Here is a 24,044-nt window from a genome sequence, read left to right as displayed (position 1 = left end):
GAAAGGGAGCTCAGGGCTTGGAAGTGCCCATCCCTGGGGGTGTCCCAGGAGTTCCTGGGGGTGCTGTGGGTGACTCGGTGTACGGTTTAAGGGCTGCTGTGGCAGTGCTGGGTGGACATCGGGGACTGGGTGATCTCGGAAGTGTTTTCCAACCCAAACGATTCTAGGACATTTCCACACCGGGCTGTATTTATTTTATTCCCTTTACCGAGCTGTACATATTCCCGCCCGGGCTGTATTGATTTTATTCCCTTTACCGAACCGTACACATTCCCGCCCGGGTTTGTCCCACAGCGCTCCCCTCAGGCCCCGCCGCCATTTGGCGGGAAGGGGCGGGCTCCGGGGGCGGCCAGCGCGCAGGCGCAGGGGCGGGCGGGCACGCGGGTGGTGCGCGCGCGGGGCGCTGTGCGCGTGCGCGGTGCGTGGTGCGTGAGGCCCGGGCGAGGCGGCGGCGGCTGTGGCGGCCTCGGCTGTGGCGGCCCCGGCAGGTACCGGCGGGGGCGAGGGGGCGGCGGCGGCGGCGCAGGGACAAGGGGGGCAGAGCGGGGCGCTCCGATAGCGGCCGGGCCGAGGGACAGCCGGGGCGGGAGGCCGAGGCGAGCGGGGGCCGGGCCGGGCCGGGCTGGGCCGCGCGCGGGGCGCTCCGAGCGCCGTGTCGGCCCCGCGGCCGCTGCCGGGCCTGGGCTGTGGCCGAGCGGTGAGCTCTGCCGTGGGGGTGTATCCCGCTATCCCCGCTGTACCCCGGTATCCCAGTGTATCGTTGTATCCCCATTTTCTGCGTTGAACGGCCGCGGGGCGAGTAACGGGCCCGCGCGGAGCCGCTCGGCGCCTCGCGGTCGGTGACGTTATCGCTCCGGCTGGGCCCCGGCAGGCCTGGGCGAGAGGGAGCAGCTCAGCCTGTGCCAGGCAGGCTCAGCGTGAGTATCAGCAGGGAATCCCCCGTGGAAAGGGCGCTCAGGCCGTGGCACGGGCTGCCCAGCGAGGTTCGGAGCGCCCATCCCTGGCGGTGTCCGGGAAAGGCCTGGACGTGGCACTCGGAGCTCTGGGCTGGCGGCGAGCTGGGGATCGGCCACAGCTGGGACTCGATTGGCCTTGAAAGGCTTTTCCAGCAACTGATTCCGTGATTCAGAGCTAATCCCGCACAGCCGGCCCTGCCCCGGGTGGTGCCAGCAGCGCCTTCCCTTCCTCAGCAGGGCTGTGAGTGGAGCGTTGTGGGCAGAGCGCAGATAAGGCTCGGCATTCCTGCCCTTCCGCGCTTTCCCTGTTTGTTTTCCATTAGTTCGTTCACGTTTATGAGCGGCAGTTTTGTGTACAGCAGTCTTTTGCTGCTAACAGGCTGAATAATACATGTTGGTATCAATGATTTAATACCAGCGTGTAGCTGACTGATGCTCTGATTCATTTGTTTGGCCTGCGTGCTGTCAGACCCTTTGGAATTATGGTGAAAACCCCGGAATTAAGGTGAAAACCCCGGAATTAAGTTTCTCTGGTGTGCCCCAGCCTCATCCCCACCTCTGGGCTTTTGTGGCCTGGACATGGCCTGTGCACTGGCTGGTTTAAACCATGGATTGCTGTCAGATTTTGGGATGTGCCAGGGGTCAGATTGAGGGTGTTTGGCTGGAAGAGCTGCCAGACAGACTTGGTTTCAGTTTGAAGCTTCGTGCAGCTCAGACCTTGTGTGCCAATCCATACAGTTTCTCCCTCATTCTTTTTTCCCCTCCTAATCTGAAGAAGGCTGGATTTGGAGGGCTGGCTTTTTTAAGATGGACTATATCTTCTGAATCAGCTAGGGGGAGAAAACATCTGTTAAATATCAGGATGAGTTTAGGTCATGAATTACTGCATTTGTGACGATGATAGAATCCATGGAATCCTTGAGGCTGATCGTTAACTCCAACTGTTCTCCCTCGCAGCCAAGGCCACACTGCCCGTGTCCCCAAGTGCCACATCCACAGGATTTAAATCCCTGCAGGGATGGGGACTGCAGCCTGCCCTGGGCAGCGGTGCCAGGGCTGGACAAACCTTCCAGGAAGGAATTTCCCCAGTATCCAACATGAACCTCTCCTGGTGCAACTTGGAGCCATTTCCTCTCGTCTCATCACTAATTATCTCTCTCACTGTTACATCAAATTTTAGAGCTGTAAATAGCCTTTAAACTATTTTTTTCTAGTGCTGGGACTGCAGTTTGTATCACTCCCTCCTTTACCCCTCAATTTTGGGACCTCCACGAGGTTCCCTGTGAAATGCAGCAGCCTTGGAGTGATCCAGATCTCTGCCTATTTCACTGGCAAAGGCACGGATACTCTTTGATACTTAATGTACAACTTAATGTCACAAATGATGTTTTTTCTCAAAATCACAGTCGGAATGGTTTGGGTTGGAAGACACTTCAAAGCCCATCCAGTTCCACCCTTGCCATGAGCAGGGACACAGTTCACTACCCCAGGTTGCTCAAAGACCATGGCTGCCTAATGATGGAGAACAGAAAAACTTTAAAAAGCAGCAGTTATTAGAAAACTTGCAGGGTAGGCCACATGGACTCTTGAACATTGTGCCAAAGTTCCTTGCTTGGTGAGCTCCTGGGAAAACATGAACTGTTATCTCAGGAGTTGAAGCTGCTGAAGATAAGGGAGAGAGATTTTTTCCTTTCTGGCAAGAACTTCACCCCAGTATGTAGTGGTGTCTTATCCATGTCCTTATTGGAGTGCAAGCAGTGATCTGGGTGCTGTCTCTTCAGGCTTTCAGTGTGAAGGAACTCTGGAGAGTTCTGGGGTGGGGACTTCTGCTTTGTTTTTTAAATCCCAAATGCATTTGCCACTTGTTCCGAGGAGAACAGGAGGAGCCAGGAGTGGCAGTGCAGGTGTGAGGATACAGTCCAACACTGTCCTTCATCCCAGCTGGACTCACAGCTGTTGTGTCCTGCAGGAGATATTCCCTGGGATCCCTGAGCTCCCAGGGGCATGGAGAAGGCTCAGCTCAGTGCCCCAGCTCCGGGAGGGAAGGCTGGGATCAGCCGGGGCTGGGTGGCACCCAGCCAGGTCAGGCTGGCCTGGCACTGGCACAGCAGGGCAGGGCCAGGCTGTGGCTCTTGGCAGGGACATCAAAGGAAGAGTGGGAGGAAGCAGGAGTCTGTCCCAAGGGCCAGGAGGAAGCGCCTGGCACTGGCTGTGGGTGGGAGTGAGGGGCTGCAGGTCAGGCCAGCCAGAGCATTTCTGTGGCCCTCAGGTGCTGCTGGGTGTTTTTGGACATCACTAATGGGGACTGAGTTGGTGCTGGCAGTAATTCTTGTCTTTGCTTTAGCCTGGTGTTGAGGGCACCTTTTAACACCTGTTTATCTCACAAATAATTTACTGACTTGTATGAAGTAGGAAAATTGAATGGATTTGTGGACATGGGTCCATGGTGGCCTTGGTAACTTGGATCTGATATGTTCTATGGAATTTGAACATAATTCTTTATTTAGAATAATCCTCCACTGGACTCCTACAGGAAAACTGTAATGATTCACTTCTGTACCTTGGTAGCTCCCTGTGCTGGTTTTTTAGAAACCCACAATGATTTGTATGCGCAGATGTGAAACTCTACCACCGCTGTTAATATTTCCTGTTGTTGAACAAGGCTGGTGGTGAGGCAGAGGTAACCAGGGCTGTGTGAAGTGCAGGGATGCCTGATTGAGGGGCAGGCTGTGCCCCGAGCGCTGACAGCTCTGTCCCACAGGACCCAGTGGCACAGCGGCGCCATGGAGAACACGGAGAGCACGGAGGAGGAGCAGCCCACTGTGGGCAGCGAGGGCGCGGAGCCCGGCGCCGAGAGCGCGCCCGAGGAGCAGCACATGGACTTCAGCACCGAGATCATGAGTGTCACCGAGATGGAGCAGTCCCCAGACAGCTCCCCCGAGCTGCACGAGGACACCACGCAGGAGAGCGAGATCCCCAACATTGAGAGCTTGCAGACCACGGATGTCGAGGCTGACTTCCCTCCGGACTTTGACAAGTTTTGGAAAGTAGTAGAGGACAATCCGCAGGATTTCACAGGATGGGTTTATCTGCTGCAGTACGTGGAGCAGGAGGTCAGTGCCTGCCCCTTTCTCCTCAGCCTTCCTGAAATAAATTAACAAAGAGCACCAAAGTCATGGAATTCCAGTGGCAAATGTGGAATGGACACAGGCTGTCACAGATGCTGATTTAAAGCAGCTGTCCTTGCCACTGTTGTCATTTAATCATAAAATGCCAGGGTGGTTTGGGTTGGAGGTGACCTTAAAAAACTCATCCATTTCCACTCCCTGCCACGTGCTGGGACACCTTCCAGTAGCCCGGGTTGTCAATGCCAAGTAACACCAGGCATTTCTAACTCAGTGTTAATGGTTGTATTTAGAATAACCTGAAGTTGTTCCTGGAGGAAGCACTGACTGTGCTGGCTCTGTTTCCACAGAACCACTTGCCAGCAGCCAGGAAAGCCTTTGACAGGTTTTTCTCACACTACCCCTACTGCTATGGGTACTGGAAGAAGTACGCAGACCTGGAGAAGCGCCACGACAACATCAAGCAGTCAGACGAGGTACGTAGGGCCCGGGGCCAGCACTGCCACCAGTCCCAAAGCCACAATGACTGTCCCACTGCGAGTCATTGGGCTGCCAGTGCCTGCCCTGCACGGCCAGGGCTCGAGGGACGTGTTTGCACGTGTCACAGCTGTGGCATTTGGAGCTAATGTTCTCTCTCTTTGTTGGCAGGTGCGTTAAACCTCTACAGTTTGTCAAGCTTTGCAGTGCAAGCCTCTGTATTACACTGCAGCTTAACAAGTAGGGCAGGGCTTTTCTGTCACTTCCATTTATTACTCATTTTCAAAACAATATAGTTGGTTTGCTGGTCACAATTGCTCCATCTTATTGCATTTTTGGTCAGACGCTGTCAATGATGCTCTAATGGGTCTGTGCCCTATGGTCTGTACCCCAAAGCCTGCCCACACAACCTGGTCAGAATGCAGGGACCGCTGCGCTTTGAAGATCAAGACTCTGCACGTGGAGATCAGAACATTGCCATGTTCTATCCAACCTCCACCCGAATGGTAATGGTAGATTATTTAAACAAAATTCCAGTAATTAGTATTTCTAAGGTTCACCGGATAACACAGTGTTGCCTCTCTCTTAGGACCCCATTAAGGATTTGAAGTACAGTTCATGTTCTCTTCATAGGTCTATCGCCGAGGGCTTCAGGCAATTCCTCTTAGTGTTGATCTTTGGATACATTATATAAACTTCCTAAAGGAGACCTTGGACCCTGCTGATCCTGAAACTAACAGTACCATCCGGGGGTGAGTTGGGAGCAGCCTGGTATCCCTACACACCACTGGGACCAGGTTATTGTAGTTTTAAGACAAGGAGCAAATTCATAACAACCTGGTGTCACTTGAAGGACTTTTAAAATAAGTCCTTATTTTAAAATAAGAGATGATGGAGCCAAATTCTGTAAAAAGGGGGAGACAGCAGTGTGGTACAAGGGGTAAAAGTTGTGGCTTGACAGCTTCAGACTGGATGCTAAGAAACTCAGTGCAGCATTTGAAATCTTGGAATGTAATTCCTTGGATGTGCCTGCTCGCTGTGGCTGGCAGTGGACCTGGTTAAAAGGTTGGACTGGAGTTTGATCAGAAGGCTTAGTGGAACTGGAATTGCATCTGAATCAAGCTGCAGAATTGCTGCACAGCTTTTGGGTGTTACACTGCTGCACTGGTGGGTTTGGAGCCTGTACAAGACAAAAGTGGTAAAGGTTGTGTATTTTCCTAATATCTTGTGTTCCTGCCAGTGGCTTTTGCTGTTCCCTTTATTTGTTCCGTTGTGGAAGTGCTGGAGGAGATAAATGAGTGTGAGCTTTCACAATCTTTAGACACCTTGCTGCAGATATCTGGAAAACACTTCGAAGAATGTCAATAATTAATATGAGTCTGTTTTTGAATAAATGAGGGTGCTCATAACGTTTAATAGGAGCCAGGACTTTCCTTCCTTGTTCTGTCCTGTCATCCAGAAACCAGTGTAAAACAATTTCCTGTTCCAGGGCCTATGAACATGCAGTGCTGGCTGCTGGGACAGATTTCCGTTCTGACAGACTCTGGGAAATGTATATAAACTGGGAAAATGACCAGGGAAACCTAAGGGAAGTTACATCCATCTATGACCGCATCCTGGGAATCCCAACACAGCTCTACAGCCACCACTTCCAGAGGTAAAGGGAAACAGGCAGTTAATGCCATGGGAGAGGGAAGTACTCTGCACAAGAACTTGGAACAGTGTTATGTAGTTATTTACTTATATACTCAGGCAGTTGGACTGATTGTTTCAAAATACTGATGCACATTTGAGGAGTTTGGGTTTAGGTAAATACAAAGGTTTTGTTGTGGAATAAGGACAGGCCTTTGAAGTGTGGGGAAGAAGAGAGGATGACTTTGAGAAATCAGGATGAGCAGTTTTGGACTTTAAAACAACGCCCATGTGTGGTGAAGCACCAGTTTAACTGACTAAAGAATCCTGCTTAAGTTTGATAGTGGAATTCTGCATGGTAGGGAGACTTGAGCAGCAGCCTCAGTTAAATTGCACACAGGCTTCCCCATAACTTCCACAGATCTCTGGTGTGGGAAATAAAGTGTTTCCTTTATACCTGATTTTGTGCTTTGCCATCTCTTCTCCGTGGCAGGGGTTCTGCCAGCCTGCCGTGCTGCCCTTTGGCACGTGGCACTTGTGATGGGTGCTGGCAGTTCTGGGTGTGAGCTGGCAGCACTCGGGAGTGATGCAGCAAAGCAGAACCCCCGGGATTTACGGTTGTCCCTGTTGGGCAGCAGTGCAGCATTAAACAGCCCCTCTGCAGTGCCTCTCTGTGGCTGTTGTAGGTTCAAAGAGCACATCCAGAACAACCTGCCCCGAGACTTCCTGACCACCGAGCAGTTTGTGCAGCTGCGCCGGGAGCTGGCGGCCGCCAGCGGCCACAGCGGCGAGGAGGGGGAGGAGCTGCCCTGCGGCGCCGAGGACATCACCGACCCCGCCAAGGTACTGCGGGGCGGGAGTGACACCCTGGGGCGGGGCTGGGGCTGGGGCTGTGCCCAGAGAGCTCTGAGCACATCACCGACCCCGCCAAGGTACTGCGGGGCGGGGAGTGACACCCTGGGGCGGGGCTGGGCTGGGACTGGGGCTGGGCTGTGCCCAGAGAGCTCTGAGCACATCACCGACCCCGCCAAGGTACTGCGGGGCGGGAGTGACACCCTGGGGCGGGGCTGGGGCTGGGGCTGTGCCCAGAGAGCTCTGAGCACATCACCGACCCCGCCAAGGTACTGCGGGGCGGGAGTGACACCCTGGGGCGGGGCTGGGCTGGGGCTGTGCCCAGAGAGCTCTGAGCACATCACCGACCCCGCCAAGGTACTGCGGGGCGGGAGTGACACCCTGGGGCGGGGCTGGGCTGGGACTGGGGCTGGGCTGTGCCCAGAGAGCTCTGAGCACATCACCGACCCCGCCAAGGTACTGCGGGGCGGGAGTGACACCCTGGGGCGGGGCTGGGCTGTGCCCAGAGAGCTCTGAGCACATCACCGACCCCGCCAAGGTACTGCGGGGCGGGAGTGACACCCTGGGGCGGGGCTGGGCTGTGTCCAGAGAGCTCTGAGCACATCACCGACCCCGCCAAGGTACTGCGGGGCGGGAGTGACACCCTGGGGCGGGGCTGGGCTGTGCCCAGAGAGCTCTGAGCACATCACCGACCCCGCCAAGGTACTGCGGGGCGGGAGTGACACCCTGGGGCGGGGCTGGGCTGTGTCCAGAGAGCTCTGAGCACATCACCGACCCCGCCAAGGTACTGCGGGGCGGGAGTGACACCCTGGGGCGGGGCTGGGCTGTGCCCAGAGAGCTCTGAGCACATCACCGACCCCGCCAAGGTACTGCGGGGCGGGGAGTGACACCCTGGGGCGGGGCTGGGGCTGGGCTGTGCCCAGAGAGCTCTGAGCACATCTCCGACCTCACCAAGGCACCTGCACAGGGTGGGCACAGAGTAGCACCCCTCTCCTTCCTTAGGAATGGGGCTGGGCTTCCTCTGCACCCACCTGAGCTGTGCCCAGAGAGCTGCACATCAGTGCCCTGTGGCTAGTGTGGTAACAGGACAGCCCTTGCCAGTGCTGGCAGAGGTGTTAAAGAAATGAGTTAGAAAATGAAAGAAGCCATGTACACAACCTTAGGAACAAGAAGTAATTGTTCCAAGTCAGCAGATTGGGATCTGTGTTCTAAGAAAGCTCCTCATCAGCATTGGCCTGGGCAGGTTCAGACTGTTACAGGCCTAGCAAAGCCTGGAGCTGTCCAAAGGAACTGCTGATGGTGAAAACACACACTGAAACTGGGGCTGACTTGGAGCCAAATCCATCCTTAATCTCCAATCAGCTTTAGCACAGGATAAAAAGCAGTTGAGCTGTGTGTGCCTAAGGGCCAGGGCTGCATCAGGCTGTGTCCCAGCCCTTCCCTGGCTGCTCAGGGAGAGTCCCTCACCTCACTGCACAGGAAGCAGTTACAAACACACCATGTCTGCTGTGTTACATTTTCTAACCTTCTGTTGCAGCTAATCACTGAGATAGAGAACATGAGGCACAGAATCATTGAGATCCACCAGGAGATATTTAACCACAACGAGCATGAAGTCAGTAAGAGGTGGACGTTTGAGGAAGCGGTGAGTGGGGTCTGTGGGAGGCAGCACAGCTGGTCTGGGGACAGGACTGGGGGTGGGAATTGTGGGACAGCCTTAACTTAACCTCTTGGGGGGTTTGAACAGAGACTCAAAGTTGGAACAGTTTCACTTCTCTGCCCTTTCTCTTGTGAAGAGGCACCTGCTGCTGTAAAGATGTCAGAGCAGTGTTTGGAGAGAGGCAAGGTGCTGTAAAGTTTGCTAAGCCAGTGAGTCCTGAGAGTTAGTGCTGCTCCTGGCCTGGGGTGGTGCATGAGGGGATGGAGGGGAGTCCCTTGGAAAGGTAAGCCTGTGCTCAGAGGAGAACAGAATTCCTGGGCTTTTGTATTTTAGCATTACACACTTCATCAGGTAACTTCTGTTTTGACCTCCTATGTATAATGTATTAAAAATAATTAAATTAATAATTCATCACTGCAAATAGACAGCTTTTGATGGAGAGTTAAGTTGGATTCCATTTGAAAAAACAATAGGAGGTTTTAATTCTCAGTCTTTATATTTTTCTTCCTGGCAAACATGGTCCTTGTTTTAAATTTACTTCTTATTCTAAAGAGTCCATTGTGTTAGCCAGCTGGGAGAGATTTTCAGAGACTCTTTGGTGGGTTGGGTGATGTCAGAGGTGGTGGGTGATTCACTGCTCTGGGTGGGGCTGGGCCAGGTGCCTGCACAGCCCAGGAGCTCACAGCAGAGTGGGGAGTCCTGTCAGTGAGCTCTGTGCCAGGGACCTGTGGCAGGAGGGAGCAGAGCAGCCAGAGTGTCCCACACTGCTGCCTTGGGCAGCCTTAAACTGCAGGTCTGTGGGACCTGGGAGAGCAGTGGGACTGTGGGCACTGTGCAGGAAGGGTGTGGGAAGTTGTGTCCCTTGGTGCTGGCCACAGTGTGCTCTTGTTCCCAGCAGTGTCAGCTCTGCAGCACCAAGGGCTGGAGGAGCTGGACATGCAGAGTTCAGTGTGTGTGTAAAGGACAGCAGGGAGATGGGGGCACAGATCCCACCCAGGGCTGGGGACTGCTTACAGCTGTTTGCAGCAGCAATGGGACTGTGAGCTGGGAAAAAGAGCCACAAAATATTGGATTCCACACCAGGGATCAGTGAGGAGCATGAAGGGAGGGATTGGCTTTAAATTTCAGGTGGCTTTGAAGAATTGGATTCTCCTTAATTACTGTAAGTTCTTCATCCATTTGTATGGGTTTGGATCTGAGAGGAAATTGCAGCACAGGAGAGACATAATCAAATGCAATAAAGGTGGTGAGCAAAAGCAAAGGATCTCTGGCAGGGTGCCAGACAAAGCAATTTCAGTTTAAACAGAGCAGTGTTTAATTTTCTGTGCTGAGCTCTGTCCCACCCCTCTTGTACCATCATTAACAACATGATGGTGCTATATTCCTGGTCTTGCTATAACCAGACTGATGTAAATATTTGAAAGGAAGTCCAGTTCAGTGCTCTGTCTTTCCTTGTCATGATTCTCAGCCAAGTTCTGAGTTGAATTTGTGGGCTGGGTGTCCCACAGTGAGCACTTGTGTGGATGGATGTGGGCAATGTCCAGTGTGTCCATAATGTCACTGACACTGGGCTGCTGTGGGTCCTCCCTCAGCACCTCTAAACACCTGCACCCCAAAGCTCTCTAAGAAAGGAAGTTTCTAGCCTGGGATGTCACTGCAGTAAATCCCTTGATCCACACCTGGACAAGCCTGGATGGAATAGATGAGGAGGTGTCACTGATCACTGAAATGGCAGGAATTGAGTTCTGGTTGTGTGGCTGTTGATTGTTTGACCCCCTTGGTGCTGTGTTTGTAATCACCAGTTGCATCCTGTGACTCTTGCAGATCAAGAGGCCTTACTTTCATGTAAAACCTCTGGAGAAAATTCAGCTGAAAAACTGGAAAGAGTACTTAGAGTTTGAGATAGAGAATGGCACTCACGAGCGAGTCGTGGTCCTCTTTGAGAGATGTGTCATTTCATGTGCCCTCTATGAGGACTTCTGGATCAAGGTAAGGGAGGCAGCTCAGGCTCTGCTGGTGCACACCTTGACCTGGTGACTAACCCTTGTACCCTGTGGAACGTTGTTCATCTATAACTATATCTGTTGCATTAGGAGATGGTCTGCTTGCAACCAGATTTGACTGCTGCATTTGCCAACTGCGTTGCCTCTCTACGTCCTTCCTTACAGAAACTAGTCTAGTGGTTCCATAAAGGTGCTGAATGGGTTTAAACAAAAGAATTTTATCGTTCTGGCATGTTCTTGGAGACAAATACAGGCTTTAACCTGGCTGGTCTCTGCTCTGTTTCCAACCCTAGTATGCCAAATACATGGAGAACCACAGCATCGAGGGCGTGAGGCACGTGTACAGCAGGGCCTGCACCATCCACCTGCCCAAGAAGCCCATGGTGCACATGCTGTGGGCAGCCTTCGAGGAGCAGCAGGGTAAGGGCAGGTGCCTCTTGGGGGGCTCTGCTGGGGCAGCTCTGCCATCTGCCCTGTCCTAAAGCATCTCCTGCTGTTGCAGGCAACATAGATGAAGCCAGAAGGATCCTGAAGACGTTTGAGGAGTGCATCCTGGGGCTGGCCATGATCCGCCTGCGCAGGGTGAGCCTGGAGCGCCGGCACGGCAACATGGAGGAGGCAGAGCAGCTGCTGGAAGATGCTGTCAGGAATGCCAAGTCCATCAGTGAAGCCTCCTTCTATGCCATCAAACTCGCCAGGCACCTCTTCAAAGTGCAGAAAAACCTGCCAAAGGCAAGAAAAGTGCTGTCAGAAGCCATAGAACTGGACAAAGTATGTGTTCCCTCTCAGCTGTCTTACTCACAACTCAAACCACCCTGGTGTCTTTCTCTTTCTGAAGCATTTTGTAAAACGTGGCAACAGTGATGACAGGAGTTGTAACTGGATGTAATGTCCCATTACTGCATGGAGACAACAGTCCCTCTAAACTGATGTTGCCAAGCTTGGGAATCTGGAAGTTTGCACCTTTTCCCATCAGAAAGCACAATGTGCTTTGCACCTTTAATTTTAGAATCCCAAATGTTCTCGGTGTTCAGTGTTGTTGGTGTGGGCAGTACTTGGTGGTTTGGTGTCAGAACAGGAATATCTGGCACTCAGATGCTGCCAGCAAAGTGCAGCACCTGGGTTTGTGGTGTTGGTCACTTCTGGTCGGTTTGTGCAACAAACCAGCCTGGGGGGAAGGAAAATCCCTTTATTGCCTGTCATTGTGTGTGTTTGTGGGGTGAATTGTGGTGTGTAACAGTCAAGAGTTAAACTGCTGTGAAGGGCAGATGGGCACCTCCTAATGCCTGTTTTGCACAGGAAAACACCAAACTGTACCTGAACCTGCTGGAGATGGAGTACAGTGGTGACCTCAAGCAGAACGAGGAGAACATCCTGAGCTGCTTTGACAAGGCTGTCCATGGGGCCTTGTCCATCAAAATGAGGATCACCTTCTCACAGAGAAAAGTGGAATTCCTGGAAGATTTTGGGTCTGATGTGAACAAGTAAGATGTCCTGTGGGCAGTGGCCAAACTGGGGTCGCTGGGAGAGTGCTGGGAAAAGGGTGGGGTCAGTGGCTTCTGCAAAATTGTTCCCTTTGTGCCATCAGCTCTTTGTAAGGAGCAGCTGCTTTTCTAAACCAACGTGCTGCTGTTAAACAGGAGCAGATTTGTAAACAGGAATCTCTTCTCAGAAAATTTCCCCTTTCTATCTGAGTGCCCAACAGCTGACTGAGCAGAGCTTTGCTGCCTGCCAGGTTTCCTGTGGCTTCCCCTTGCCCTGTGGAGGCGGGTGCTCCCCAAGGGAGTGGGACACAGGTGTCCTTTGAGGCTCTGTTCCCTGGGAGCTGCTGCTTGTTTCCAAATCTGCACTGCTTGGATTTTCCAGTGTTCAGCACTGTAACAACTGTGCACTTAGGTGGGAGGATGCACCAGAAATGCAACTTTAAATTCAGTGCTACAAAATGTTTATCCTCTTAATTGTCTATTGTTTTTATTTACTTTTTGCAGCTAAAAGCCTGGAAGGATTAATGACAAGTCAGTTTTTCTGCTTTGTTTGTTTTTAACAATAGCTGTCCTTAAATTCTGCTGCCTCTGCATGGCAGCCAGTCAGTGCAAGTTTGGGATTTGAGGCAAATCAAACACAAGGAATTTTGCAGTTCCCAAATAATCCCAGAGCACAGAATGAGTACAAGGAACTCTCTTCACCCAGAGCACACTGCCAGAAGCTGCAGGTTTTGTGAGATGCTGCAGATGAGGGGGTATTTCAGTATTTGTGGGAATTCTAGCCAGGACCCTCCTGTGCTGCATTAACCACATTAACACTGTTCTTCCCTGCTGGATGGACAAAGGCTGTAGGTGCTGCTTTGGGACTGGAGTAATTTCCAGTGTTCAAATATTGATTCCCACATCTCTGTGCTGCTGTGGGTGGCATCACCAGCAGGCTCTGAAGGAGCAGCTGAATCAAATCACTTCTAGAAAACTGCTTTGTAAAGGAGCCTGATAAAAACTGCATCAGGCTGTGAGGGAAGTGCAGCAGGTTGGGAGCTGGAGCTGTTGTGAATAGAGCCGAGTGGCTTTAGCCTGTTGGTGGTGGGTCACTCACTACAATGCACTGCACTGCAGTTTGCTGTGCTGCTCAGCTGGCAGTGGGCATTGCTCAGGTGTTTGCAGTGCTGTGACTGACTGGCTGAGCTGTGCTGTGCTCTCTGGCAGGCTCCTGGATGCCTACGACGAGCACCAGGCGCTGCTGAAGGAGCAGGAGACGCTGAAGCGGCGGGCGGAGAACGGGTACGGCTGGGGCTGGGCAGCTCCTCTGGGGGTCTTCAGTCTGTCACTGGAGGTGTTTGTGAGACACAATCACTTCATTTTAGTCCTTTGAAGTGTGCACTAAATAGAGCTGTGCTGCCTTAGATGTTCACAGAACTGTTTTTTCTTGGAAGGGACTTTAAAGCCCAAAAACCTGCCATGGACAGGGAACTTCCATAGGCTGCACAAAGCCCCATCCATCCCGGCCTTGGACACTTCCAGGGATGGAAACATTTTTGGAAAATAAGTTTTTGAGTTGTTGAGTTGAGCCAAAGAATGCTGGTAAAATAACTCTAAGTCTCTAAGCAGGAACATGTTTTTGCTGTCTCAGTTTGGGCAGCAGCTTTAAACCCAACCTGTTCTGAAGCACTACACAAACTGTCCTTCCCTAAGCCCAGTTCCCTCAGCCCACTGGGCCCAGGCACCCAGCTGAACACAGCTGAAGGTGATGCAGCATTCCCCACACGAGAACATGCTCAGCATCCCCCAGGTGCCTGTACCAGGCTGTGTCCCCATGTCCCCAGCACTCCCAGTGCTGTACAGGCTGTGTCCCCATGTCCCCGTGCTGTACCATTGCTGTGTCCCCATGTTCCAGTGCTGTACCAGGCTGTGTCCCATGTCCCCAGCACTCCCAGTGCTGTACCAGGCTGTGTCCCATGTCCCCATGTCCCAGTGCTGTACAGGCTGTGTCCCATGTCCCAGTGCAGTACCATTGCTGTGTCCCCATGTCCCCAGGCTATGTCCCCATGTCCCATGCAGTACCATTGCTGTGTCCCCATGTCCCATGCAGTACCATTGCTGTGTCCCCATGTCCCCAGGCTATGTCCCCATGTCCCATGCAGTACCATTGCTGTGTCCCCATGTCCCATGCAGTACCATTGCTGTGTCCCCATGTCCCCAGGCTGTGTCCCCATATCATGTCCCATGCAGTACCATTGCTGTGTCCCCATGTCCCATGCAGTAGCATTGCTGTGTCCCCATGTCCCATGCAGTACTATTGCTGTGTCCCCATGTCCCCAGGCTATGTCCCCATGTCCCCATGTCCCATGCAGTACCATTGCTGTGTCCCATGTCCCCATGTCCCATGCAGTACCATTGCTGTGTCCCCATGTCCCCAGGCTGTGTCCCCATGTCCCCATGTCCCATGCAGTACCATTGCTGTGTCCCCATGTCCCCAGGCTGTGTCCCCATGTCCCCATGTCCCATGCAGTACCATTGCTGTGTCCCCATGTCCCCAGGCTATGTCCCCATGTCCCATGCAGTACCATTGCTGTGTCCCCATGTCCCCAGGCTGTGTCCCCATGTCCCCATGTCCCATGCAGTACCATTGCTGTGTCCCCATGTCCCCAGGCTATGTCCCCATGTCCCATGCAGTACCATTGCTGTGTCCCCATGTCCCCAGGCTATGTCCCCATGTCCCATGCAGTACCATTGCTGTGTCCCCATGTCCCCAGGCTATGTCCCCATGTCCCATGCAGTACCATTGCTGTGTCCCCATGTCCCCAGGCTGTGTCCCCATGTCCCCATGTCCCATGCAGTACCATTGCTGTGTCCCCATGTCCCCAGGCTGTGTCCCCATGTCCCCATGTCCCATGCAGTACCCTTGCTGTGTCCCCATGTCCCCAGGCTATGTCCCCATGTCCCATGCAGTACCATTGCTGTGTCCCCATGTCCCCAGGCTATGTCCCCATGTCCCATGCAGTACCGTTGCTGTGTCCCCATGTCCCCAGGCTGTGTCCCCATGTCCCCATGTCCCATGCAGTACCGTTGCTGTGTCCCCATGTCCCCATGTCCCATGCAGTACCGTTGCTGTGTCCCCATGTCCCCAGGCTATGTCCCCATGTCCCCATGTCCCATGCAGTACCATTGCTGTGTCCCCATGTCCCCAGGCTGTGTCCCCATGTCCCATGCAGTACCGTTGCTGTGTCTCCCCCAGCTCGGAGGAGCCAGACGAGAAGAAGCTGCTGACGGAGGAGGCGGGGCTGGCGGCGCAGCTGATGGATGGGGACATGCAGGTGAACCAGGCCGCCTACAACTACAACGCCTGGTACCAGGTAGGGCTGAGGGGCTGCACCTTGCGGTGCTGGGGAGGGACACTCAGCCCCTCCTGGGCTGCCCCACAGTGCTCAGTGCTGCTGTGTGGAGCGAGGAGCAGTTTGGTGGCTGTGCTGTCACCCAGCAGGGCTGTGTGTGTGGAGCTGTTGTGCCCAGACTGGCCCTGGGCTGTCCCTTTCCTGTGCAGTGATTCCTGTGCCTTGGAGTGGGTGCTGCTGGTACACAGCACCAACGGCATCAGCTTGTCCTCTGGGGCTCTTCCTCCAGGCATTTTAGTTTGGGTAGAATTGTTGGGGTTGGAAAAGCCCTCTGAGACCACCCAGTCCAGCTGTTCTGCCAGCACTGACCCACGTCCCTGCTGCCACATCCATGTGTTTAAATCCATGGAAGTTTTGAAGTGGTTTTATGAAAAGTGTTGTTTAGTCTGTGCAGAGCCCCCAGAGGTGGGAGAGCAGTGGTACAAGGCACACCCTGGTAGCCCTGCTTTGGGATTGCCTGCAGCCAGTTGGGAATTCTTTCCCAAGTCAGGCAGTGGGAGGAGCTCGTCCAGCACAGACTGGCCAGTGCTAGGCCAGGAAAAATGCCCCGAGCTTCACACACAGCACTGCAGGAATGGCAGCCTTGAAGCTGGGCCAGGGAGGCTCGGCTGGAGATCAGGGAAAGGTTCTTCCCCTGGAGGGTGGGACAAGCACTGGAACAGCTCCCCAGGGAATGGTGACATTCCCGAGGCTGCAGAGCTCCAGGAGAGTTTGGATAGCACTGCCAGGGATCCCAGGGTGGGGTTGGTGGGGAGCTGGGCAGGGACAGGAGCTGGGTGATCCCCGAGGGTCCCTCCCAGCTCGGGATATTTTGGTTCTGCCCTGTGGCAGCACGGTACCTCCAGCCCTGCCTGCCCTGCCCCTGCCAGGCTCTCCAGAGGGAATGTTCCTGCATTCCTGGGGCTGGGCTGGGCTGCCCCTGTGCAGCAGGGACATCCTGGCTGATGCTGCTGCTGTGTTTGCTTCCAGTACAACTACCAGAACGCCTGGAATTACGGACAGTATTACCACACAACCTGATCCTCCAGGGACTGGAGTTCACTGTGCTGCAGTTTCAACAAAGATGGAATAAAAAAAAAATTATATTTTTCTAATTTTGGGCTGTGAAGGAACTGTTGTGCCACCTGCTTTTGGTCCTCTGCATGTGAACCGAGCTGCTGCTCACGGGGTATGTGTGAAGCAAGATTCGTGTGCTGGTAACTGATAAATGGTCTCTGTACAATTCTCATTTACCATAAATGAATTTTTTAATTCCCTGCACTAATTTATGGAATATCAGAAGAATTCTCGTTGGTCTCATGATTCCATGATTGAGAGGGTGAAGCTGTGGGGGTTTGGGTTGGTTTTGCCCCAGAGCTGGAGCCAAGGCTGTTCCAGGCCCAGGCTGTGTTGGGATTGGGGGCCTTGGCAGAGCTGCCACACGGTTCTGCAGTGTGGGAGGGGCAGGGATTAAACCACCTTCATTCTTTTTTAAAAGCACAAACTGTGTTTGGGATGAGTTTTGTATTTAGAGTTTTTCATGTACACGGTGTGAGCAAAACTTTTTTCATTTTGATCAAAGTGATCATTCCCATTTTTGTAATAAAAGCAAGGAATTCAGTAGTGCTCTGAGCTTTCTTGGGCTGCCTCATTCGAGCCAGGAGGGAGAAGAGAATTCCTGAGCTGAGCTGTGTGGTGTTCACAGGAGGGGCTGTGGCACACCTGGAACACCTGGATCTCTGCAAGCACAGCTGCTGTCAGAGCACTGGAGTGGGAATGCTGTGGGCCTGGGCTCTGCAGCAGGGAAGGAGCCCGGGCCGGGTGTGGGGCCCCTGCAGAGGAGCAGGGGAGCAGCACAGACACAAAGAAGGGAGGCAGGGCAGGTACAAACTCTGCTTTAGTGGTGGGGCTGTCACTACAGCAGCAGGGCGGGGACAACACTCAGCACTCATCCCCACAAAGGCACCGCTGTAACCGGAGCCGGGAGTTACAGCAGCGCCAGCAGGAAGCTCTGGCAGAAACGGATTCCCAGCAGCACAGGGAATTCTTCACTCAATATCCACCAGCTCCACTTCAAAGAAGAGTTTTGCATTCGGTGGGATCCTGTTGGCAAGTGTTAAGGAAACCGAAAGGGAACAGCCCCTGCAGTGACCCCTCCCTGACCCCGGGGACAGCCCGGATCCAGCGGCAGCCACGGCTCCTCCCTGGGATTCCCTGACCCCACAGCTGGTCCCTGGGATGTCCCTGACCCCACAGCTGCTCCCTGGGATTCCCTGACCCCACAGCTGGTCCCTGGGATGTCCCTGACCCCACAGCTGCTCCCTGGGATTCCCTGACCCCACAGCTGCTCCCTGGGATTCCCTGACCCCACAGCTGCTCCCTGGGATTCCCTGACCCCACAGCTGCTCCCTGGGATGGCCCTGACCCCACGGCTGCTCCCTGGGATTCCCTGACCCCACAGCTCCTCCCTGGGATGGCCCTGACCCCACAGCTCCTCCCTGGGATGTCCCTGACCCCACAGCTGCTCCCTGGGATTCCCTGACCCCACAGCTCCTCCCTGGGATGTCCCTGACCCCACAGCTGCTCCCTGGGATTCCCAGGGATTCCCTGAGCCCGGGGACAGCCCGGATCCAGCAGCAGCAGCGGGAGGCAGCCCCAGCTCCACGGACACGCCTCCATCAGCCGCACCTGCTGCTCACACCCTGAGCTGCCCCGGCCGTGTCCGCACCCGTGGGCAGTGCCTGGGGAGGTGGCACTGTCCCAGTGTCCCTGCACAGAAGTGCCCAGGCAGCCCTGCAGGTCACAGCGCTCCAGAACTGCAGAACAATCCCCTCCAGAAGGGCTGGAAAAAGAAACAGGGCTGCATAAAACGCTGCAGGATGACCCCTCCACCCCTTCAGCTGTATCCCAGAGCCCAGTGTAACTGTCCCTGCTCCTCTTTCCCTACACTGCTGAGGGTCCCCATCAGGCAGAAGCATTTGGAAGCAGCTGGAATAAAACTGCAGGTGAAAACAGCAGCAGGTTCCCCCTGCATGAGTTTTTCTCCAAAAGAAAAGGGGAACTACAGCCCCAGGAACCCCTGAGTGGGAATGTCCTGAGGCTGCTGTGGGTACCAGGTGAGGCCCCCATTGCATCCCTGTCCATAAAGCCCCTCCTTCCCCCAGCACTGCCAGTTCCCAAGGAGTCAGAGGCCATGGAAGGATACTTGGCATCAGGCTGCCCCTTCTTGCCATAGGCCCACTCGGGCTCGATCTCCAGCTGGGCCTTCTCTCCTTTGCTCATGGTCAGCAGGGCCTCGTCCCACTGCAGGGACAGAGCAGCTGCAGCCGCGGCGGCAGGGACAGCAGCACCCCGGGGCTCCCAGGACAGGCAGCCCCAGGAGCACTGGGGGGAGCTCCTGCTCCCACACAGCTGGGACAGCACACACCCACCAGCAGTCCCTCCCCAGGGAGTGCCCAGGGACTGCAGCTGTGCCCCCACTGCGGGAAGGCTCTGGACCCACAAACCCGGGATCAGCACTGGGATAAACCTGGGCCCTGCTGCCCTGCCCAGGGACACAGCCCAGCCCTGTCCCACCCCACAGCAGCACCAGCTGTGCAGCAAAGGAGGCTCAGGGCCCTTGTGGCTCTGCACAACTCCCTGCCAGGAGGGGACACTGGGGGGGTCGGGCTCTGGGAACAGGGACAGGGACAGGAGGAGAGGGAACGGCCTCAGGCTGGGCCAGGGGAGGCTCAGGGGGGATTTTTGGGAAGAATTTCTTCATGGAAAGGGAGCTCAGGGCTGGCACAGGGTAAAGCCCAGGGATGGATGGATGGGTGGATGATGGATGATGGATGGGTGGATGATGGATGATGGGTGGATGATGGATGGATGATGGATGGATGGATGATGGATGGATGGATGGATGATGGATGGATGGATGGAAGATGGATGGATGGATGGATGATGGATGGATGGATGATGGATGGATGGATGATGGATGGATGATGGATGGATGGATGATGGATGGATGGATGATGGATGGATGGATGATGGATGGATGGATGGATGGAAGATGGATAGATGGATGGATGGATGGATGATGGATGATGGATGGATGATGGATGGATGGATGATGGATGGATGGATGGATGATGGATGGATGGATGATGGATGGATGGATGATGGATGGATGGATGGATGATGGATGGATGGATGGATGGATGGATGATGGATGGATGGATGATGGATGGATGGATGGATGATGGATGGATGGATGGATGGATGGATGGATGGATGGATGGATGATGGATGGGTGGATGATGGATGGATGATGGATGGATGGATGGATGGATGATGGATGGATGATGGATGGATGATGGATGGATGGATGGATGATGGATGGATGGATGATGGATGGATGGATGATGGATGATGGATGGATGGATGGATGGATGATGGATGGATGGATGGATGGATGGATGGATGGATGATGGATGGATGGATGGATGGATGGATCCCTGGGATCCCAGCAGTGCCAGCTGCTGTGACAGACTGAGAGCAGCCTGAGGCTGGGCAGCTCCCAGGGAACAGAGCTCCTTGCCCTCTGGGGTCAGTGTTCCACCCACCCAGTGCAACCCCTGGCAATCTGCCCCCATGAGAACAGAACCCAAAAGCTGCACCCCAGTCACAACCACAGGGATGCTTTACTTACACCTCGGATCACTTTTCCTACACCAACTTTGAAACTCAAGGGCTTGGCTGCTTTTTTCTTCTTTGAACCTGCAAAAAAGTTTTATGTTCAACTGTCTCAAAATCACACCAGCAAACTCCACATTTCTGTAGAAAACTGCCATTACACTCATGCTCCATATAAATACATAATATTTATATAATATATAATACTAGCTGCTCTTCTAATATTATTTTTAGCCCAACATCAGATTTTTCAGGGAAAATACTAACATTGTGCACTAAAATCATCATTAAGTGTTCAAGCTGCACCAAAGCATCTTTTAAACCCCAAAGATTCATCCCTGAATGACTCAAGCTGACTGTACAAGCCATGGACATATTAAGGAACCAAGAAAAGTCACAGGGAGCACACAAGTATGAGGAATTACAGTTCCAGTGACTTTGGAATACTGTTCCTGAGTGTGGGACACCACTGCTGGGAAAGTATTGCACCATTTCCTACCCTAAACTCTCTGATCTGTCACAAAAAGCACCAGCAGGGAACATTGCACAGCAGAGCATTCAAACCCCTCTCATTCCAGGCCTCCATATTTAAAGATTTACCACAGAAGGGCCCCAAGATGTGTTTGCTTCAAGAAATTCAGGACACTGCTGGTGCCAGAGCTGTGTAGGCAGAACCTCCCCAAGGGACTGAGTGCCTGCATTCCACATTCCCAGGCCTGCAGTGCAGGGGCCAGGGCTGCCAGCATGGTGTCACTTGACACCAGCCAGTCCTAAAATACTGCCCTTGCTGCCTCGTGGGGAATCATCTGGGAGCTGCAGGGCCCAGCAGCTCAGCACACCATGGTGAAGCTGTTTGTCAGCCATGCTCCCAGACACCCTCCAGGCAACCCCCTGCTGCAGCCCAGGCAATTCCCTCCAGGAGCACTTGCAAGCAGCCCCAGGAGTTCCTCTGCACACTGATATACCCATAGCCTTACCTGATTGAACATTGGTGTCAAAGACTGTCCCATCCTGCAGCTTCCCTGTGTACCAGCAGTGGACAGTGTCTCCTTTCTTTGGGAAGTTGGTTTTATCTCCCTTCTTCAAAATGGATTTTGTGTACTTTGGTGGCCCCTAGGGTTAGAAAGAGTTGTGACTGGTGAGTTACACAGTCTCAGATATCCAAGACCCAACAACCACTGAGTTTAAGGTCAAAGAAGACACTGTTAGTGAAGGATGTGTTCATGTTACTGAGGGGAACGGGGGAAATGCAGCTGAAGGTGCAGGTGGGGTAGCACCAGATATCTTGCTGTAACTAGGATCACAGAATCTCCTGAGCTGGAAGGGACCCTCAGGGATCACCCAGTCCAACCCCTGTCCCTGCTCAGAGCCCCCAACAATCCCACAGGGGTATCCCTGCTGTCCAAACCCTCCCTGGGGAGCCTGGGCAGTGCCAGCACCTCTGGGGGAGGGAAGAACCTTTCCCTGAGATCCCCAACCCCCACCCAAGACAAGTGACCCGGGTAATTTGATTTTCCAGTGAAACACACGAGTTGAGGGATCACACCGACCTCCTCCACGGCCTCCTCAGCCTTCACCACCTTCCCCTTGGCCTCCTCTGCCTTGGCAGGCCTGGCCTTCTCTGCCACCTTCTCAGCACCATCCGTGCCCTTGAAGCGCTGCCAGGGGAGGGGTGAGGAGCCAAATCCATCCCACAGCCTGCCCCATCCCATATCCATCCCCAAATCCATCCCACACCCTGCCCCATCCCATATCCATCCCCAAATCCATCCCACACCCTGCCCCATCCCATATCCATCCCCAAATCCATCCCCAAATCCATCCCACAGCCTGCCCCATCCCTGAATCCATCCCCAAATCCATCCCCACACCCTGCCCCATCCCATATCCATCCCCAAATCCATCCCCAAATCCATCCCACAGCCTGCCCCATCCCATATCCATCCCCAAATCCATCCCACACCCTGCCCCATCCCATATCCATCCCCAAATCCATCCCACACCCTGCCCCATCCCTGAATCCATCCCCACACCCTGCCCCATCCCATATCCATCCCCAAATCCATCCCCACACCCTGCCCCATCCCATATCCATCCCCAAATCCATCCCACACCCTGCCTCATCCCATATCCATCCCCAAATCCATCCCACACCCTGCCCCATCCCATATCCATCCCCAAATCCATCCCCACAGCCTGCCCCATCCCATATCCATCCCCAAATCCATCCCCACACCCTGCCCCATCCCATATCCATCCCACACCCTGCCCCATCCCTGAATCCATCCCCAAATCCATCCCACACCCTGCCCCATCCCATATCCATCCCCACACCCGGCCCCATCCCATATCCATCCCCAAATCCATCCATCCCCACACCCTGCCCCATCCCATATCCATCCCACAGCCTGCCCCATCCCATATCCATCCCCAAATCCATCCCCAAATGCATCCCACACCCTGCCCCATCCCATATCCATCCCCATATCTATCCCCACAGCCTGCCCCATCCCATATCCATCCCAAATCCATCCCCAAATCCATCCCCACAGCCTGCCCCATCCCATATCCATCCCCAAATCCATCCCACACCCTGCCCCATCCCATATCCATCCCCAAATCCATCCCACACTCTGCCCCATCCCTGAATCCATCCCAAATCCATCCCCAAATCCATCCCACAGCCTGCCCCATCCCTGAATCCATCCCCAAATCCATCCCACACCCTGCCCCATCCCATATCCATCCCCAAATCCATCCCACACCCTGCCCCATCCCTGAATCCATCCCCAAATCCATCCCCACACCCTGCCCCATCCCTGAATCCATCCCCAAATCCATCCCCACACCCTGCCCCATCCCCTATCCATCCCCAAATCCATCCCCACCCTGCCCCATCCCCATATCCATCCCACACCCTGCCCGGCCCCGGCCCCATCCCCAAATCCATCCTCACAGCCCTGCCCCATCCCATATCCATCCCCAAATCCATCCCCACACCCTGCCCGGCCCCGTCCCCATCCCCGAATCCATCCCCACACCCTGCCCCATCCCATATCCATCCCCAAATCCATCCCCAAATCCATACCCACAGCCCTGCCCCATCCCATATCCATCCCCATATCCATCCCCACAGCCCTACCCGGCCCCGGCCCCATCCCATACCCATCCTCACACCCTGCCCGGCCCGGCCCCATCCCATATCCATCCCCAAATCCATCCCCACACCCTGCCCGGCCCCGGCCCCATCCCTGAATCCATCCCCACACTCTGCCCGGCCCCGGCCCCATCCCCGCCGCCCCACGGCCTCACCTGCGTGTGGAAGAGCTGCGTGTAAGCCGCGATCAGCTGCTCCTTGTTCGCCGTCTTCGCCACGTTCTTCACCTGCCCCAGCAGCTTGTGCTCCGCCAGGAACTGCGGGACACGCGAGGGAGAGGTTGAGGGGAGAAAAGAAAGCGAAGCCAACGTCCCGCAAAGCGCAGTTCTGGATCGTGCCACGCCATTACCGCCTGCGCCGCGTGCTCCTGCAGGAATTTGATGATCTCCTTCTTGGCCAGCGCCTCGCTCCGCAGCTCCTCGGCGCTCCAGGGCTGCGCCGGGCCCGCGGCCGCCGCCATCTTCCCGCCCGCCTCCCGCTCCTCCTCCGGGGAGGAGCGCGGGGACCCGCCCGGCGGGCGAGGGGCGGGCCGGAGAACGCCGGGGGAAGGGGAGGGTCGGGAGAACGCCGGGAGAGAGGGGAGGGTCGGGGAACCGCCTTGGAATCCTCCCGTTCAGCCCCGGCCGAGCTGCCGGGGGGATTGCGGG

General features: G+C 54.6%; 2 protein-coding genes and 1 non-coding gene across 6 annotated transcripts; 2 read left to right on the top strand and 1 right to left on the bottom strand.

Moving 5' to 3' along the window:
• The first annotated feature begins 377 nt into the window (after positions 1-377).
• PRPF39 (pre-mRNA processing factor 39) lies at positions 378-17,186 on the top strand. Of its 4 annotated transcripts, XM_056493763.1 has the most exons (14): positions 378-488; positions 3,718-4,069; positions 4,432-4,557; positions 5,192-5,310; positions 6,048-6,215; positions 6,877-7,033; positions 8,580-8,687; positions 10,527-10,691; positions 10,999-11,125; positions 11,208-11,476; positions 12,005-12,189; positions 13,399-13,473; positions 15,428-15,545; positions 16,554-17,186. In XM_056493763.1, the coding sequence occupies exons 2-14, from the start codon at positions 3,740-3,742 to the stop codon at positions 16,602-16,604; spliced, it is 1,998 nt and encodes a 665-aa protein (XP_056349738.1). In that variant the 5' UTR covers positions 378-488; positions 3,718-3,739; the 3' UTR covers positions 16,605-17,186. The 4 variants fall into 4 exon arrangements, with proteins under 4 accessions (XP_056349738.1, XP_056349741.1, XP_056349739.1 ...); XM_056493766.1 differs by lacking the exons at positions 378-488; positions 3,718-4,069 and adding an exon at positions 4,902-5,064 and having other exon boundaries at positions 4,487-4,557; XM_056493767.1 differs by lacking the exons at positions 378-488; positions 3,718-4,069; positions 4,432-4,557 and adding exons at positions 4,781-4,798; positions 4,902-5,064.
• LOC130254574 (small nucleolar RNA SNORD127) lies at positions 11,558-11,643 on the top strand. The gene has a single exon (XR_008840763.1). It is a non-coding gene; the product is annotated as a small nucleolar RNA SNORD127 (small nucleolar RNA).
• A 256-nt stretch (positions 17,187-17,442) lies between the features above and the next one.
• FKBP3 (FKBP prolyl isomerase 3) lies at positions 17,443-23,989 on the bottom strand. Its single transcript, XM_056493769.1, has 7 exons — positions 23,747-23,989; positions 23,553-23,654; positions 21,791-21,898; positions 21,218-21,353; positions 20,257-20,324; positions 18,769-18,866; positions 17,443-17,666 (listed from the first exon to the last, which is right to left on the bottom strand). The coding sequence occupies exons 1-7, from the start codon at positions 23,855-23,857 to the stop codon at positions 17,612-17,614; spliced, it is 678 nt and encodes a 225-aa protein (XP_056349744.1). The 5' UTR covers positions 23,858-23,989; the 3' UTR covers positions 17,443-17,611.
• Between the last annotated feature and the right edge of the window lie 55 nt (positions 23,990-24,044).

The sequence above is a fragment of the Oenanthe melanoleuca genome, chromosome 5, assembly GCF_029582105.1.
Source record: "Oenanthe melanoleuca isolate GR-GAL-2019-014 chromosome 5, OMel1.0, whole genome shotgun sequence".
Taxonomy (NCBI): domain Eukaryota; kingdom Metazoa; phylum Chordata; class Aves; order Passeriformes; family Muscicapidae; genus Oenanthe; species Oenanthe melanoleuca.
The sequence above is the reverse complement of the archived record's forward strand: the minus strand, read 5'-3'. Positions and strand labels throughout refer to the sequence as shown.